At 41.6% G+C, this 16,156-nt stretch overlaps 1 protein-coding gene across 1 annotated transcript in view; it reads right to left on the bottom strand.

The window, feature by feature from the left end:
* Positions 1 to 5,936, bottom strand: part of skia (v-ski avian sarcoma viral oncogene homolog a) — a 104,056-nt gene extending 98,120 nt beyond the window's left edge. Inside the window, exon 1 of the mRNA XM_049581664.1 lies at positions 4,590 to 5,936. Within this exon, the coding sequence (XP_049437621.1) occupies positions 4,590 to 5,495 (906 nt within the window). The 5' untranslated portion in view covers positions 5,496 to 5,936. The remainder of the gene's footprint in view (positions 1 to 4,589) is intronic.
* Positions 5,937 to 16,156: the final 10,220 nt, after the last annotated feature.

Raw genomic sequence — 16,156 nt, forward strand, 5'->3', positions numbered from 1 at the left:
GGAGTCAGCCATTCTGGAGAAAGACGGTTGTTATTTAAACTCAACCCAAACAAATACACTCCTCCTGTCAAGTAGTCCTTCAGAAGCTCCTGCAATATCTCCGATGTTATTTATGTTTCACTACAATCATGGGCTGTTCCTCCTGGGCAAGAATGTAGAAAAAGGAGAGTAGCGGACACAGTGTTGTGTCACTCAGTCCGAGCCACTTAAGCCCGTCTCCCACCATACAAAAAACCTACTAACACCCACAAACATCTGGCTTTTGTGTTTAATGGAAAAAGCTAGAACCAACATTCACTCCTGGGTCAAATGATTTGGCAGTAGACATGAGTATTAAATGGCTCCGGCTCCAATCAGCTTCGATCAGCAGTGATGGAATTACAACACCCGGGTGGGCGCACTAATTTTAGCCCCTATGCCAACAAGATGCAATGACACGCCATCACAAAATACTGTCCACCTCTGTCCAAGCAGCACTTAACCATCATTGCAAATTACTCCGCACAGAGTTTGAAAGACAGACTGAATTGGGGGTGTGATATCTGATATGCCGATATATAAGAATTAATTTGGCTGATAACCGATACTGATATATATCTATCCATTTTAGTGATAGGTAAGTTTAGTGATCATCAGCACTAATCTGTAGTGGAATTAACATCATATTATGTAAGCATATTGACATACCTACCAGCAGATGGACACATGAAATACAATGCTTTTCAATGTATGTATTATTCAATTATTGTAAAAACTGAGGAAAATCATGTTGGCCAATTCTGATAGTTCATTTAAAGCTGATATTGGCAGATGCCAATGATGTAACGATATTATCAGCATGTTGGCCGATTACGATTTTGAAGCCAATGTCATCCAGTACCAATGACGTGCTGATATTTTTGGCATCCCTAGACTAAATAAGTCAGAAATATAAAAGAGGTAACATTTTCACTAGCCTCCATGCTGCTTTCTACTGTTTACCAACCTGTTTTCTGACCTGCCTGTGATGTTAACACACACCAGAAAAAAAAACTAAAGATAGGCATAAAGGCATACTTGTCTGCTGCGAGAGTGGCTATCACCTATTTTTAGCGGGTTTACCAGTGTTGAAAAAAAAAAACCCACATAGACACACTAATATTAAAGGAAAAGGGGTGTAACTTTGTTTCCTTACATATTGGCAGAATTTGACAAAACAAGGGTCATGGATTACAATCACTGACTGCACCTTTAATAGTTCTTTATTAAAACATTAGCTTTAGCTTCAGCCTTTCATACAATGACCCACAGGAAAAAGCACAGAAACAGCCTGCAGAAATGTGTCGGGTGTCAGCACAGCAACATAATGGAGCATAAGCAAAGAATTGTTCTGATTCTTCATACACCTCTTTCTCTAAACAAATCACTTCCCACCACTTCAGAATCAAAATGAATCATTGGATGAGGAGGAAATGTGGATTCCCCTAACTGCTGTCGTCATGGTTAACATGTTCAAGCCAAGGAAAGTGTTTTCATACAGCAGATGAAGGAGTGGCAGGTCTGGATGTAAGACTGACTGCCTGTCTGTTTTTAATGAATGAACATTCATCTGTAAACAAAATGTACCCAATTCCATGACTTCAACTCAGAAAAGCCACTAAATTTCCAGAAGTGAAGAAACTGTTGAAAACATGAGACTGAACAGGATCCTTGTCATTAAAGAAAGGACCAAAAAGACAAGGGTTGACATGACCTTGCTGGTTTTGAATGAAACACGAGTCAAGCTTGAGCTGGCCCAACAGCAAGCTCCCCCCACCCCCCGTTTCTCTTCCTCATATCTCCCTTAAACAGACGGATTGTGTTGAAATCACATAATCTTGAGGGCGAATTATAAAGTTAGCAACGTACTAAATCTGACGCCGCAGCCCTTATCTAAACATCCTGATGCGGAAAGCCACTGATTATGTGTGCCACCCACATGTGTACCAGCCAGAAACCAAAAGACTTGCAGCCAAGCGCTGGCATGAGTAACTCGAAGAAATGTTCCACACCCATCACATAAACTAATTTAAACAATTCAATAGTTCACTGCATTTGCTCATTGCTGTTTACAATAAGTGCTGTGGCTCATATCCTCCAAGACAAGAACACAACTTTTACTGCACACTCCTTCCATGCAGGTATGCTGCAAAAGTGTTTTTACCCAACCTGTCTGTGATTCAGATGCATGTGCGAGTTTTAGAAGGTAGCTCTTAAAAGAGCATCTGCAGGGAGGGAAGTGCGACAATATCACTTCCTGTGTCTGTCTGCATGCGAGACTGCTGCTAACACATCTGAAACACCTCATTAATATTCACAGAGCTGCTCAGTTGCTCCGCTGACAGCACGCCGATGGTGGCATTCTCTCGTGTGCTGAAAGGTAGGAAGGCAGCACGACACAGTCTAGCACTTTGCCTCACATTCTCCAAGAACATTTTCAAAGTGCCTCGGTCGTGCTGAAATGTGCTGACAAAGGGGAGCTCTGTTGCCATAAGTTAAGCAATATTTCTCAACTCCTACCCAGCATGTATTCCCTCATTAGTGTTTCTTGAAACAAGGTACTTGCAGGGGGAAAAGGAGGAGTCAAATTAAAAAGAGGGCTAGAGGCTCAAATGAGCCTTGGGCTTAACACTTGGGTGCCCCGTCGGCACTTACGAAAATAGAAGAGGCCCCTGAAAGTGGGGGTCCTTGAGGTGTGCCTACTTGAGTCTGAATGAAAGTGTGTGCCAAGAGTGGGTATTCACAACGCATGGCAGGACTTTGGCACTCTTCAGAACTTCAATGGTCTCCCTGATTTCTCTTTCTTTGGCAGATTCCTCTGAAAGAAGCCTCAGTGGAGAACTGGATGGGAGCTTCTTGTAAACACTTTTGCTTTCTGTGCTTCATCAACAAGTCTACAGCCCAGAAGTCCACTCTGGTTTCAATCAGACTGGAGTTTTAAAAAAGTAGGTAAGAGGGGGGAGGATGAGTGTGGGTGCGTGTATGTCAGAGGTGGGTGGCTGGCCTGGGGTAGGTGAATGTTTGGGGGGTGGGGGGGGTGGGAGGGGGTTGATGAATGCTCTTCTTTGTTGGGATCATATTATGTTTCCACCACAATACTTCTAAACCCTGCTCCATCAACTCCATTCATGTGTAACAGTTCATGCAAATGGCTGCACTAGCCTTTTTTCTAGAGCTGGGGCGGGGGGTGGGATTCCTTTTATCAGTCTACCACCCAACTCCTCTCTCTGCAAACTCCTGCCTGCACACCAAAGCACAGATTATAATCCCTTCATACAGTTTCATAGTCAGTTAGTCCAAAAAAATGCTGAAGGAGGCATGGAGAACCACATTCACATGCCTAAACTACTTCACTTGGTCAGAGATCTGATCACAAACACCACAGGAAACACGCAGAGCCAATACCTGCATGGATGCTCTGATTCTGGTTAGTCAAAAATTTTAGAACGATCTCACATTATTTAAAGAGAATAAGAGGTTGTGGACACCATCAGAGGGAAAAAAAAAGCCTTCAGCTCTGATAGTAGCGCTGATTAAACCCACAGGAAGCCAGACACATGACAGCCAGACAAAAATTACATTTAATGTGACACATAAGGCTTGACAAACACAGAGAGAAAGAACTGGCAAATTCTGTTGTACTAACAATAATCAAAATTAGTGTAGGAGTGTATCCCTTCCCATGGGAACACACACACACTCACACACAACGAAAAAGCAACCAAAAATGTAGGCTGGGGATGAGATTGCTTCTGTCCCACTGAAGTGTGTGTGTGTGTGTGTGTGTGTAGTGAAATGCAATCTAATCTGGAGTAAAGACAAATTATTTACGTCTAAATTCATGTTTAATCTACATCCCTCCCCCCGAACTGTTGTTTACTATTTCCCATTGAGCCATTTGTTGGTAAATGAGATTGTATTTACAGTACAGGCCAATAAAAGTGAGCCTGAGAGGTGCTTCATGGACAAATAATGGCTTTATTGCCACCAGAGGCGTTTTGTTGTCACTGCTGGATGAGGCTCAATTAGTAACAACATGTCAAAGACAACCAAACACTGAGCGGTTCACACATCAGAGATCCATAAGATAAGGTTTAACCAAAGATTAACTCTGAATATGTGTAAGTTGTTAGAATTAATCCCTTTTATGCATTCTTTAACTGGGGCAGATTTCAATTTAAGAGGCCTGCACGGACCTTCTCAAAGACACCTTGGATTCCCAGGACCACAAGCTGAGAATCACAGCTATGACACCACTCCATACATCTGGAACTATTTCTACCAATATGCAGTAAAATTCAGGTGGGACCCCGATTGAGAGCCATTACTGGGGGCACACTACATGAATCAACCTGCATGACATTAATGCATTTGAAGTTGTGGACACAACTTTAAAACAAGCTCGGTGCTGTTTCAGGAGAAGGATGCTGAGCAGCAACAGAAAGTAACACTCAACAATAAGCTGCAATGCATTGAGTGGATCATAAGAATGGAGGAAATCATAACAAATCAAAAAGCTGCACTCACATAAAAGACATATGTCAGCCTATATAACATGAGGAGCAACTCACCCTGGATGATGCTTTCCTCTTGTACTTGTTGGCGAAGTCAAATTTCTCCTTGATCTCGTCCAGGAGCTGCTCCAGACGGGCCTTCTCCTCTTTCCCAGAGTAATCCTGGCCCAAGAGGATGTACGCCCTCCAGTTGGCCGAGTCGAAGCCCCAGTGGCAAGTCCTGTTCTCTTGTGCCTTGTGACTGTGCACCACGAACTTGTGAGTCGGGTACATGAGCCTGCAGTCCATGCACTGGATGCACGCTGCGTTGGGGCTGGTGTACAGCTCCGGCACAAACAAGCCCTTGCACTTGCCGAAACACTCGTGGTAGACTTTAAAGCTCCTCTCGGTGAGCTCCAGCTCCAGCGAACCTCCGCTCAGCTCCTTCTTGCAGCGCGGCGGGTAGGCGCCTCCGTAGATCAGGGCGTTGCAGAGCCGCTCAGCGTCCGTCTTAGTGATGAGGCCGCAGGACGGCGCCGAGAAGGGCAGGATCCCCATGACTTTCAGGATCTCCAGCTGGTCCGCCGTGCACCGGGAACAGTAGATGTGCAGGTCGTCGCACACCGAGTTGATCTGCTGTAGGGTGAAGTCCCGCAGCACCGTGTTGAGAATCTGCGGCAGGCACAGTCGCTTCTCTCCGCCGACCACGAAGCACGAGATGGTCTCGCTTTCCAGCACCGTCTCGCACCTCTCCGTGGAGCGGTCCGACGGGATAAAGAGCGGACCCGGCATCACCGGTGGCGGCAGATGCTGCAGAACAGGCTCGGGCTCCTTACCGTCCTTCTTGAAGAGGAGCTCATGTTGCCACCGGGCAGAGAAAGCCGCCGGTCCGCCAAGAGAGCTCATAGAGCTGAGGTGAAACTGCTTCAGAGTTTGTTGCAGTCCCGGATGAGGCTGGAAGCTCTGCCGACTTACAGTCTCCATGTTTTTCCTGCAACTTTAGAAGCGTAAATCCTTCTCGTCGTCGACCGGGAATCACGGGTATCTATCCGTTTCTGAACCTGGTAAATCCACGGTGTCCCAGAACTGACCGATATTGCGAAGCGCTTCATCAAACATCCAGTAAAAAGTCCAGACGGCGAGTTTACAGTTTTATTCCAGTGACTACTGAGTGTACCCCGGCCAGTCGCTCCCTGCAGCGGGTCGCCGACTGTCCATATCTGAAAAAACACGGCTCTCCAAACTCCACACAGGCGAAAAGTTCCGTTTGTCCAATTCCAAAACCGAGTAGGCGAAAATGAAACAAAAGCGGGAGTTGTGAGTCGATACAGCTCGATAAAAAATCCTTATTTGAGGCTCTTTCCGCTGTCGAGGACTGCAGCAATCCACTCGGTGTGCCCCCGCAGTTCACTCTGACTGTACGGAGAGGAGAAGTCTGAGAGCCAGCCTGCTCGCTCTCTCTCTCTCTCTCTCTCTCTCTCTCTCTCTCACTCACTCTCTCCCTCCCTCGCGCTCCGTCTACGTCTCTCTCTCGCGCTCTCTCTCACGCGCCCCCTCCCTCTGTGTTTGTGTGTCTGGCTCAGTCATTGAATCCCAGCCAGGAATGTGAGTGACTCTGCAGGCAGGCTGGGCTCTTCCAGGAACAAGCCGTCACCCCCCACTGCCCTGCAGAGAGACAGGAGAAGAAGAGAAACAAGTGAAGGGAAAGAGAAAGACGCGGGCTGCGTTCAGGTCATATGGGAAAAACTACGAAGCGTAAGCTTTAAACTGTCTTGCAGTATATTCTGCTGCTGAAGTATTTCCATTATTTGCTACTTTGCTTTCTACTCCAGAAGAAATGCTACATTTATTTGACAGCCATAGTTACTTGATAGATTAAGTTCACATACAACCAAGCTTGACTTTGCGTTAAGGCATCAGTAATAATAACAGTTAGATTACTGTATACATATACATATACAAATATTCATACATATATATATGTATGTATATATATATATATAGAATAGAATAGAATATTAAAGGGGTCATTCTTCATATGTATAAATATATATGTATATGTGTGTGTGTGTGTGTGTGTGTGTGTGTGTGTTTGTATGTATGTATGTATGTATTAGGGAACATGCCATCGGTATCTGCCGATATTGGCTTTAAAATAAATTATCGGAATCGACCAGCATGCTGATAATATCTGTACATCATTGGTATCAGCCAATATCGGCTTTAAAGGAGCTATATGTAAGAAATATAAAGCAAATAGTCATAAAATCATCCTAATATGTCACAGAGACTAAGGAATAATGTTCATATAACATACTGATCTCACCGACAACAATAGTACAGCCAGAATATTCACATTTTAAAAAAAAATTTACGGTCCGTAAATCATGTTTATGTTTTGAATTTGTGTTTTGGCCTGTTGCGCCACCCACCGCCGTCTACCAGTCACACAGTCAGTAGAGTTTCAGCATCAGTTACAGTTACGACTGAGCTACAGCAGCACAGCAACCAGCATTAGCAGTGTCCCGGTACATAGCATTAGCAGCCGGCTCCTCATGAGCTGTAGCCTATCCTGGCAGCAGCGTTAGCAGCAGAGAAGCCGTACTTGCTCGAACGGTCCACTGGTAAACCGAAGATCAAGGACGCGGCGACGCAGCCCTGCCACGGCAGCCGCCTGTGGGCAAACAAATCAGTCTCCAGTGTGCCGCTGTCCAGCAACCTCGAATCTGTAGGGGAGGGGGGGCGGACACGACTCGCGGCAGTATTTTGAATTTGAGTGCAGTAACCGTTTTGGCCACATTTTTACATACAGCGCCTTTAAAATGAACTACTACATATTATTGTTGCAACAGTCTGAGATCCTCACAGAACGATAACTGCCATAGAAAATATTCACTGTATCACAGTATAACAGCATTGTTATTATTATTATTATCATTATTATTATTATTATTATTATTATTACAAGTAAAAATGGCCTTTAAAGGACTGAAAACAGGGTGGTTATTTTTGGTTGAACGAAAAGCAAATTACATGGTATGATAACTAGGGATGCACGTCATTGGTATCAGCTCATATTGGCTTTAAAATGAAATATTAGAATCGGCCAACATGCTGATAATATCTGTACATCATTGGTATGACTGATTACACATATTGAAAAGCATTCTATTTAATCTCTCCATCTGCTGGTAGGCCATCACGATAAGAGTATGCGTACACTAAAACTAGGTGGGGAAAAAAGTGGAGATACCAGTATTGGTTATCGGCCAAATAAATTCTCATATATCGGCATATCGGATATCAGCAAAAAATCCAATATCGTGCATCTCTAATGATAACTGTCAGTTTTAATTTTATGGTATGCTTTAATTACAGGGGTAAAAAAGAAAGCCATCGATCTCTTTGCATAGATCTTCTTTACTATCATCACTATTATTATTAGTTCTTCTGATTCAATTTTTTGTGTGTGTGTGTGAATGTATTTGCAGATGTATATATGTATAGACCGTTAAAAACTGGACAACATAAACATTCTAAATGGGTCCCTTTGTATTTCCTGTTTGAATGTATGTTAATGCAGACGCTGACAGGAAGTAAACAGGGACCAAAGCTGTTGCCCTGGCAACAGAATAGCAATGAAACGGTCCATACATGCATACATGTTTGTTTGTGTTTAAGAGCATGTATTACAGGTGGGGGTAAAAAAAAATCAATGCAGCATAGTAAGGCAATATTTTGCATGGCAATATTGTATCTGTGCAGGGACACAGAGTATCAATGTTTTAATTATGCAAATTATAAATATTGCAAATACAAATTATATGTTTGGTAGCCTACTAAGATAATACAATCATGCACTTTTATGTGGGATAAACAGACTGAGAACTTTGGCTTTCTAGATCCAAAAAAAAAAAAAATGTCAGGGACATAATTTTCAGTTGAAAAAATGGTAAGAAATCACAATGTATTACAAAATATGTTATTGCATACTCACATCACAGAACATTTCAAACTGCAGTAATATTGTATTGTAGCTTAATTATTGCGATAAATATTGATGGGCCTCTGTGAGTCCCACAGATCTGCTCTACAAAGTTATTCTTATTATTTTTATTATTATAATTATTGTTAAAACTAATACAATTATTGTCACTGTCAATCAGGGAAAACAATCAATAAAATAAAAGGTAGGAAAATGCAGGCCTACTTTTAATTTTGAATATGTGATTTTTTTTTTTTACTTGCAGTTATTTATTTCCTTTCTAATATACTTCATCTTCATTAAAGGATCTGAATAGTTCTTCTGTCATTGGAATCACTGCATGAGAAAGTGAGTGTTTGGTGCTGAAACAGTTCTTTGATTAAAAATCAGTTAAGTTTTAATGTTGCGTTCATATCATGTAGCATTAAGCATTTTGAAGGCATGTTGCTGACTTGAATCTCCTATTGAATAGCCTATATTAATTTTTTCCAGTGGGCCATTTGAAATCAACATAGTTTGTGATGGCAGGTGTGTTGACCAGTGTGGTTGTTCACCAGCTCAAACCTGAGAAGACCAGCATATGAATGTAAAAGTAGCTCATATTTACTATCTTTCCTAAGGGCCCTGAATGTAGCGTACGAGTAAACATTGTTTGTGAATCATTTGGTTCATGGCTGTACAGAGAAAAAAAACACCACAGAGAATGGGTAGTGTTATGCGAGACAAGACAAATTTAGCTTTGGAAGAAGAAACGCAAATTGCACGACTTCTGCTTGAATGTGTTAAAAATTGTTTGGCAAGTAGCTGGCAAATAAACACGTTTCATGTGTTGGCGACCTTGAGAGACAATCTTGCAAATGAAAAGATGAGAGAGGATTTTGTTTTTTCCACAGACCAGCTATTAGAAACATTTTAGGGGCGGTCAAATCGTTAGAACAGTAAACAAAAATAATGACATTTCTTTTCATTTCATTTATTTTACTTGTAGCCATAGAAATTGTAATTTCACTGCAAATCTAGTTTGCCTACATTAATGCATTGCTACAGACTTATGTGCAGGAAAACAAACTCTGACTCATCAGCTCTCCAAATCTCGTCTGAATCTCCAACTGTAGAAAGTAAAGATACAGTAAAGGAGAAGTCATTTTATATTGATTCATAATAAATATCCAGTGACATAACCTCAGGAGGTCATGTGTCAACTCCAGTTGTTAAACTCCAGTGCTGATAAGGAGTTTACTGTTCCTGTGGCATCACCAAGCCAAACACTGCTTAAACTGCAATATGATGGCAGGGAGCAAGACTCCAGGACATCAGACCCTGAGGGACAATTATAACATGACATTAGTTAATATGCATATGCTTATTGTGTGGTGAGATGGTATGATCCATCCTGTGTGTTGATGGGGCTTTTTTGGTTCAAATGTCCGACTGCGGAGGGTGCGTTAAGTTTTTCCAATCAACAGTTTAGGGCTGGGGCATTCAGTGATAGATATGGTCCCCTTAAAGATGCATGCAGTTAGGGTTTTACCTGTAACTGGGTTGTAGAGAGCCCTGATGTGTTTTGAGAGGGGGCAGACTGAACAATGTCCACATGGTTGGTGTCCTGTAGGTGGCACTAAAGAGTCAATGGTGCCAGTGTGTTACTGAGAGTGTACAAAACAGTCCCTAAGGGGTCTTTGTCTTTTGAGTGTGACAATAGGTTTGTCCTTTTGTGCAGTTGAATATCAGTGTCTGAATATGTTCTGTTTTATCCAACTGGCTGACAGAGAGAACTGATCGCCAACTATGCAACTAGTTGTGGGTTCAGAAGTGGGCTGCAAAATATCTCTTTGGGATTATCATGCCCCTTTATATGCTTATTTGATTATTTTGTGGCTATAATTGAATTCTTGGAACCTCATAATCATACCTGCGCCTTTGAGATGAGTTCAGTTTTTCTGGAACACGGTAGTCTCTGTCGTACGAACTGGCCCATTGTCCTATAAATTCATAGGATTGCATAAGGAGGCCAGTTACAGTGTGTTCTAGTATTTCCCATATATAGTAGCTGATGGGTAATTATTCTCCTTAATTATTAGAATGTCCAAAAAAACTGAATGATACTAATCGATGAATTTGATATAGTAAATTTGAAACTGGCAGTATGGTGATTCAGTGGTTAACATTATCTCCTCACAGCAAGAGGGTTCCTGGTTCAAACCCAGGGTGGAGGAGCCCTTCCGTGTGGTGTTTGCATGTTTTCTCCGTGTCAGCGTGGGTTTTCTGCAGGTACTACAGTTTCATTCGGCATTTAAATCAAACATCTGGACTTGTTTTAGAATTTTTAACATGGAAGGAAAGGAGGACTTAGATATGACACATGAGATTTGCAAGTAGTGTCATATAAACATAAAATACTCTGGGAATACTACGAACATGAGGGCTCACCTCACAAGCCACAATCCAGAGATAGTGTTAGTTGCTGATGGCCAAGCTAACTCTTAGCCCGCTCCGCTGAAAAAATTAAACAACACTGGACACACTTAGCTTGACAAAACTAGCATCCAACTCTGAGAAAGCTTAGAAAATTACCCCTTTCTTCACATCCTTCATGTTCAAAGATCTGCATCCATACAGCATTGCTGAAAATAAAGGCTTTTGCTACATGGAACACAGGTACGTGACTCCGTCCTGCCATTTTTCACTGACACAGCCATACCCAAGCTCTACAGAGAAGTGAAGCATGAAGTCGAGGAATCTTTGAGTACAGCAGGAAGGGTGGCATTAACTTGTGACACCTGAACTTCAAGGTCAGTGGATTCATATGTGACTATAATAGCATATTAACTCACTGAGAACTGGCGACTGCTGTCTCATATTCTCCAAACTAGAGCAAAACATGAAAGTGTACCAAAACTGACATCCCTAATTCTTTTTTATATTTATTCTATTTGATTCTGATATCTGAACGTATGCACTATTCTTTGCTGTATTTCTTTTGTCTTGGATTCTCACTTTTACTTGTGTTTTTCTTTTACACATTTTTGTAGTAGCTTTGTTGGTGTGAGTCTGCATCACATCATCATATCTGAGGTGAAAGACACTGATGTATTTTTAAATTAAATATCTAGCCAGTAAATTACTATAACCCCATGTTGCACTGAGAAGTGACAGTATGTTGCAGTGGTCAGTGATGGTTCCAGTGTTGGAGCCACAGGGCTGGGCTCTATCCCATTCAGCTGGCAGATATATATACTGTAAGTGGTCTTTTCTGAGGGGAACCAGTGCCTCTGCTGGGCTTATCAGTGCATGGCATGAAGCCATTCTTTCAGCCAGCACTGAGCTCTGGCAGCTACAGGCTGGATGTGGGCCTATAGTACTACACTGGCATACTGTAACACTGTCAGTGTGTACATTAAGTGGTAATGGATACAAAGCTTGTGCTTCCATCAGGCTTCTCATCCTATCAAGGCCAAAGCTGCTAGACAGTACAGACTGTATGCCAAGCCTCGTTTTCATAATTCATAATGATTCACAGTGTTGCCAGCATGCGGTGCTTGTCCTCTTGCTCTCCTTTTTTTCTGAGTTCATCTGTGCTCATCATTTACTTGCATATTTTTTTATTTGCTGCCCTTCCCTCTCCTTGCACATGATCTGCTGCTCATGGTGAACATAAAGGTCTTGCCGGATGTGATGGCCATGACACCAAGCCTTTTTTTTTAATTAAAGCAAACACTGCATTGCATAATATTTTTAGCAGAGTTACTGTATCATTGCATGACGATGCATTTGCAAGTATAAATTGTTTTGAAAACTCCCTCCTGCTGCTGTGTTCAATGAAGCTCTGACATCCAGGAGTTGGGATAAAAAGTCAAGGCATGCTGCCCACTTTAAAAACTCCACTCACAGAGCCAATTGCTACTTAAAGTAGGCACTATTGTCAAAATGTTTTGAAAAGTGCCAAAAAAAACCCTAGAATGCCTTTATGCTAAAATAAGCTAAGCTAAGCTAACCCAGGCTGACTCCAGTTTCATACTTTAAATTAGAGTTGATCCTCTCCAAGCCCCCTTCACAGCTTCAGCCCCCAGCGGCCCTCTAAAGGGTGTAGCTGATGGATGGATGGATGGATGGATGGATGGATGGATGGAATGTGACACTGGTAGTAGCAGAACCACATATAATGGGCTAAACAATAGTATCATGCACTACTACCAACAACCACGACAACAGTCGGGGGTCGGTGGTCCAACAACCACCAACTTTCACCCAGGGTGCCAGTGTTCCCTTCCTGTAAGGTTGTAAAGCCAAACCATGTTATTTTTTTCCTCAATCCAACCATGTACATGTGTTGGCTGAACATAACCACTTGTTTGTTGTTGAAGGAAAAAAGCATCAATTTGTGGTGTTGTACCAACGTAGAGCATTTATTTTGAAAGAGACTGTATGCATACTGTACATTTCCTGTGAAAACGCAAAAAATCAGACAATGTAGTTGACATGGCCTCCCAGAGCATCAACAACCAACGCACCCAGGGTACCTTGCACGTCATGTCGATGTGGAAAGTCCATGACCAAACATCGATATGTGATGAGATCAGAGTGGGAATGTGCTGTCAAAATGTCATGAACCCGTCCTGCGACTGTCCTGTTTACATCATTTTGGTGCTGTTAACACCTCCCCTGACAGCTAAAGGCAAGACAACTCTGTTCCCCTATTCCGCAATTCTACCTCACATACAACACAGTGAGACGGCATAACAACTTGACATTCCCACCTTCAACAGGCAGTGAAAAAGGCGCTAGAGACAAACTAGCCAAGATGAGCTTAACTTGGGAGGAGGCTTAACGTGTTTCCAAGGACAGGAAGTAATGGAGGGAGCTGACTGTGGCCTTATGTCCCAGAGGGGACGAAGACAATACAGTAACTAGTATGAGTCAGAGAATGGCAATGGCTTCAATATGTTGCGTATTTCATTTCTAACTTAAAGGTCAGTCTTTTAACAGGCTACAGTCTACCAGGAACACCTGCAGTTTTGTGTTTATGTTCTCATCATCCCATGGAGAATTTGACTCTAGTGATATGACCTCGCAAACACGCCGGTAGTTCTTGAACTTAAACAGTTAAGGCTGCCACTACCTCACTTTTATTCTTCTCATCGTCTTCGCCGTTTCCATGGCAGCAGAGTTCAACACAGCATCACGTGAGATGGATGACATAACGTTTCTTTCCAGGCGCCGGATTGCTTTTTCCCAGAGAAGCACTATGTACCACAGGCCTGGCCCACTGCACTGCTTTGTGTTGCCTCCCCTCTGTGGTTGAGGTAGAAGAAACTGATTGGCCGATGTCAGCAATTCAGCAGCAGTCCTTCTGGAATACTCATCTTCTGTGGCACTGTTTCCAAAAAAGTGCTCTCACCTTATTTCAAAGTGGCAGGTTTTCCCATAGTGCTGTTTTCCATTCTTTTAAATAATGCTCTCCTCTTTCCTTTCTTTTCTTTTCCTTCCGTTCAGTCCAGCTTTCCCTTGTCTTTTTCCATTGCATAATTGTAGCCACTCTCCGTTGGTCCCTCTCCTCTGGCCAAAAGCTTAAAAGGCTCAGAAAATCCCACCATTATTATGACTTCAACTTTCCACTTAATGTGCGTCCTTGCAGAAGGAACAAAGTATTATCATTACAGTTAGCATTCTTGCATGATGTAACCTTCTTCAGTGTGCACTGAGTGGAAATCCTTGTGCAAGAGTGACATAATATTTTGTGTACTAACAGTGAGAGTTGATGATTAGGTGATACAATCAAACAGCGTGCCATCAAAGGTTCTTTATCATGTTGTTTCTTTCTTAAAATCATAACCAAATCATACTTAGACACACATTTTGATGAACTCCATCCATCCATCTATTTTCCAATGCTCCTTCAGGACTGGGTTGCAGTGGCAGCAAGCAAAGCAAGGTAGTCCAGATGTTTGTCTCCATAGCAACAGCTTTGACAACACAACAGCAACTTTGATGAACTTCCTGTTAATACTTCCAGAGTCTGCTGTGCAGACGTTGCTTTTCTTTTCTTTTTTTTGTGATTTTAAGTGATGACTTGACTTGTTCTGCACATTGAAAGACACTAAAAGACCAGCCCCGGAAAAATTATCCAACAGTTATTTTCCGACTGTGAAGACTTGTCTAAGGTAACTTCAAAAACAAAAGGCAGTCACAGTGAAGAACGGAATATAGGGGGGAGATTCATGAAAGCAAGGCTTAGACTGGACCACATAGGTTTAAAATGATGCTAGGGATGAATGAGTACACCATTTTCTGTATCTGTATCTGTATCTGTTCAGCCAGTTAAATGATCTGTATCCATATCTGTACTTGGAACTGGTGGGGTTTAACCAGAAGTGGGTGAGAAATAAATCTGAAATGGGTAGGACCTAGTCAGAAACTGTTATTTTCAGTCTGATATTGATATTGGTTGATCAGAAATTGCTATATTTATTATTGATAAAACTATTTGTTCATTTATCTTGGCACCGTTGTTTTCTGTTAAACCTTATGTCTGATTTTGCTTATTTCGTACTATTTTTGTTAAGGAACCCCCTAAAAAATGAGACAGTACATCTCAAGGGATTATTCTTGATTAAGAATTTCCTACAACAGCCTCAGGATTGAGATTCAGATCATTTATGATCACAAGAGTAACAGATTGGACACAGCTACCCAAATGAGGATTTTCCTTCATCATGATTACGGATGCTGACATATTTTACTCCAATGATATTCAAACATGTAAAAAAGTGCATTAGCTGTACTAGATACTCATTTGTCTGAGTATTCAGCTCAATCATTAATGGCAGTAACAGTAACACCCATGGACGGGTCATTACATAGAAACCATTCAGATTGGACCTTAGAATTTTAAGATTGTTGTTAATATAACCACGTGTAGAATTTTGTATGTCATAGCATGAAGAATATTAGACCTGCAATAAAAAATATTTTGCAAACTCGGGCACTGATTTATTATTGCTATTTCTTTCCATAATATTCAAATATCTGTGACAGGGAAGAATGTGACAGCGAAAGATTCAAAGTAATATGGCTGAAATTAATTCTCTCTCTAAACAAAGCTAACACTACATTTATGCAGCTAAATGTAAAAATCTTGTTTTATACAAATACATTAGACAATTTCATTAAAAATGTGTGTTTTTTGCGCCACAGGGTGGATATGTTATGCTTGAAAAACGTACAAAAAATGTTCTGAAAGAAAATCTAAACTCACCAGCATAGAGTGGTGCATGAATGAGTCCTAAAATCTGGAAATGAGTCAGCATTTTAGTTTAGTTTTTTTAGTTTATTTGTTTATTTGAAAAGGGACAATGTACATTAATCCACAATGTACATTAATCCACAATTAAAAAAATCCCAAAGTCCCTTTGCCATTAAAGATAACATATTATACAAGATAAACATGCTGTAGGGCACACACATACTGTTGAGTGACATTTTAGCACTCCTGGTTACCTCATCTCAGAGTCTGTGGGTTTTTGACTATCACATTTTGTCCTACAACATAAAATACGGCAGTTAACTCCCCACTCATGAAATTTGAAGCCTTTTTTCTGTGTCTTGTCTCATTTAAATTATCATCATCATCTAAATTAATTTACAGAACGTCATAATGCCA

The sequence above is a fragment of the Epinephelus fuscoguttatus genome, linkage group LG7 (genome assembly GCF_011397635.1).
Source record: "Epinephelus fuscoguttatus linkage group LG7, E.fuscoguttatus.final_Chr_v1".
Classification (NCBI taxonomy): domain Eukaryota; kingdom Metazoa; phylum Chordata; class Actinopteri; order Perciformes; family Serranidae; genus Epinephelus; species Epinephelus fuscoguttatus.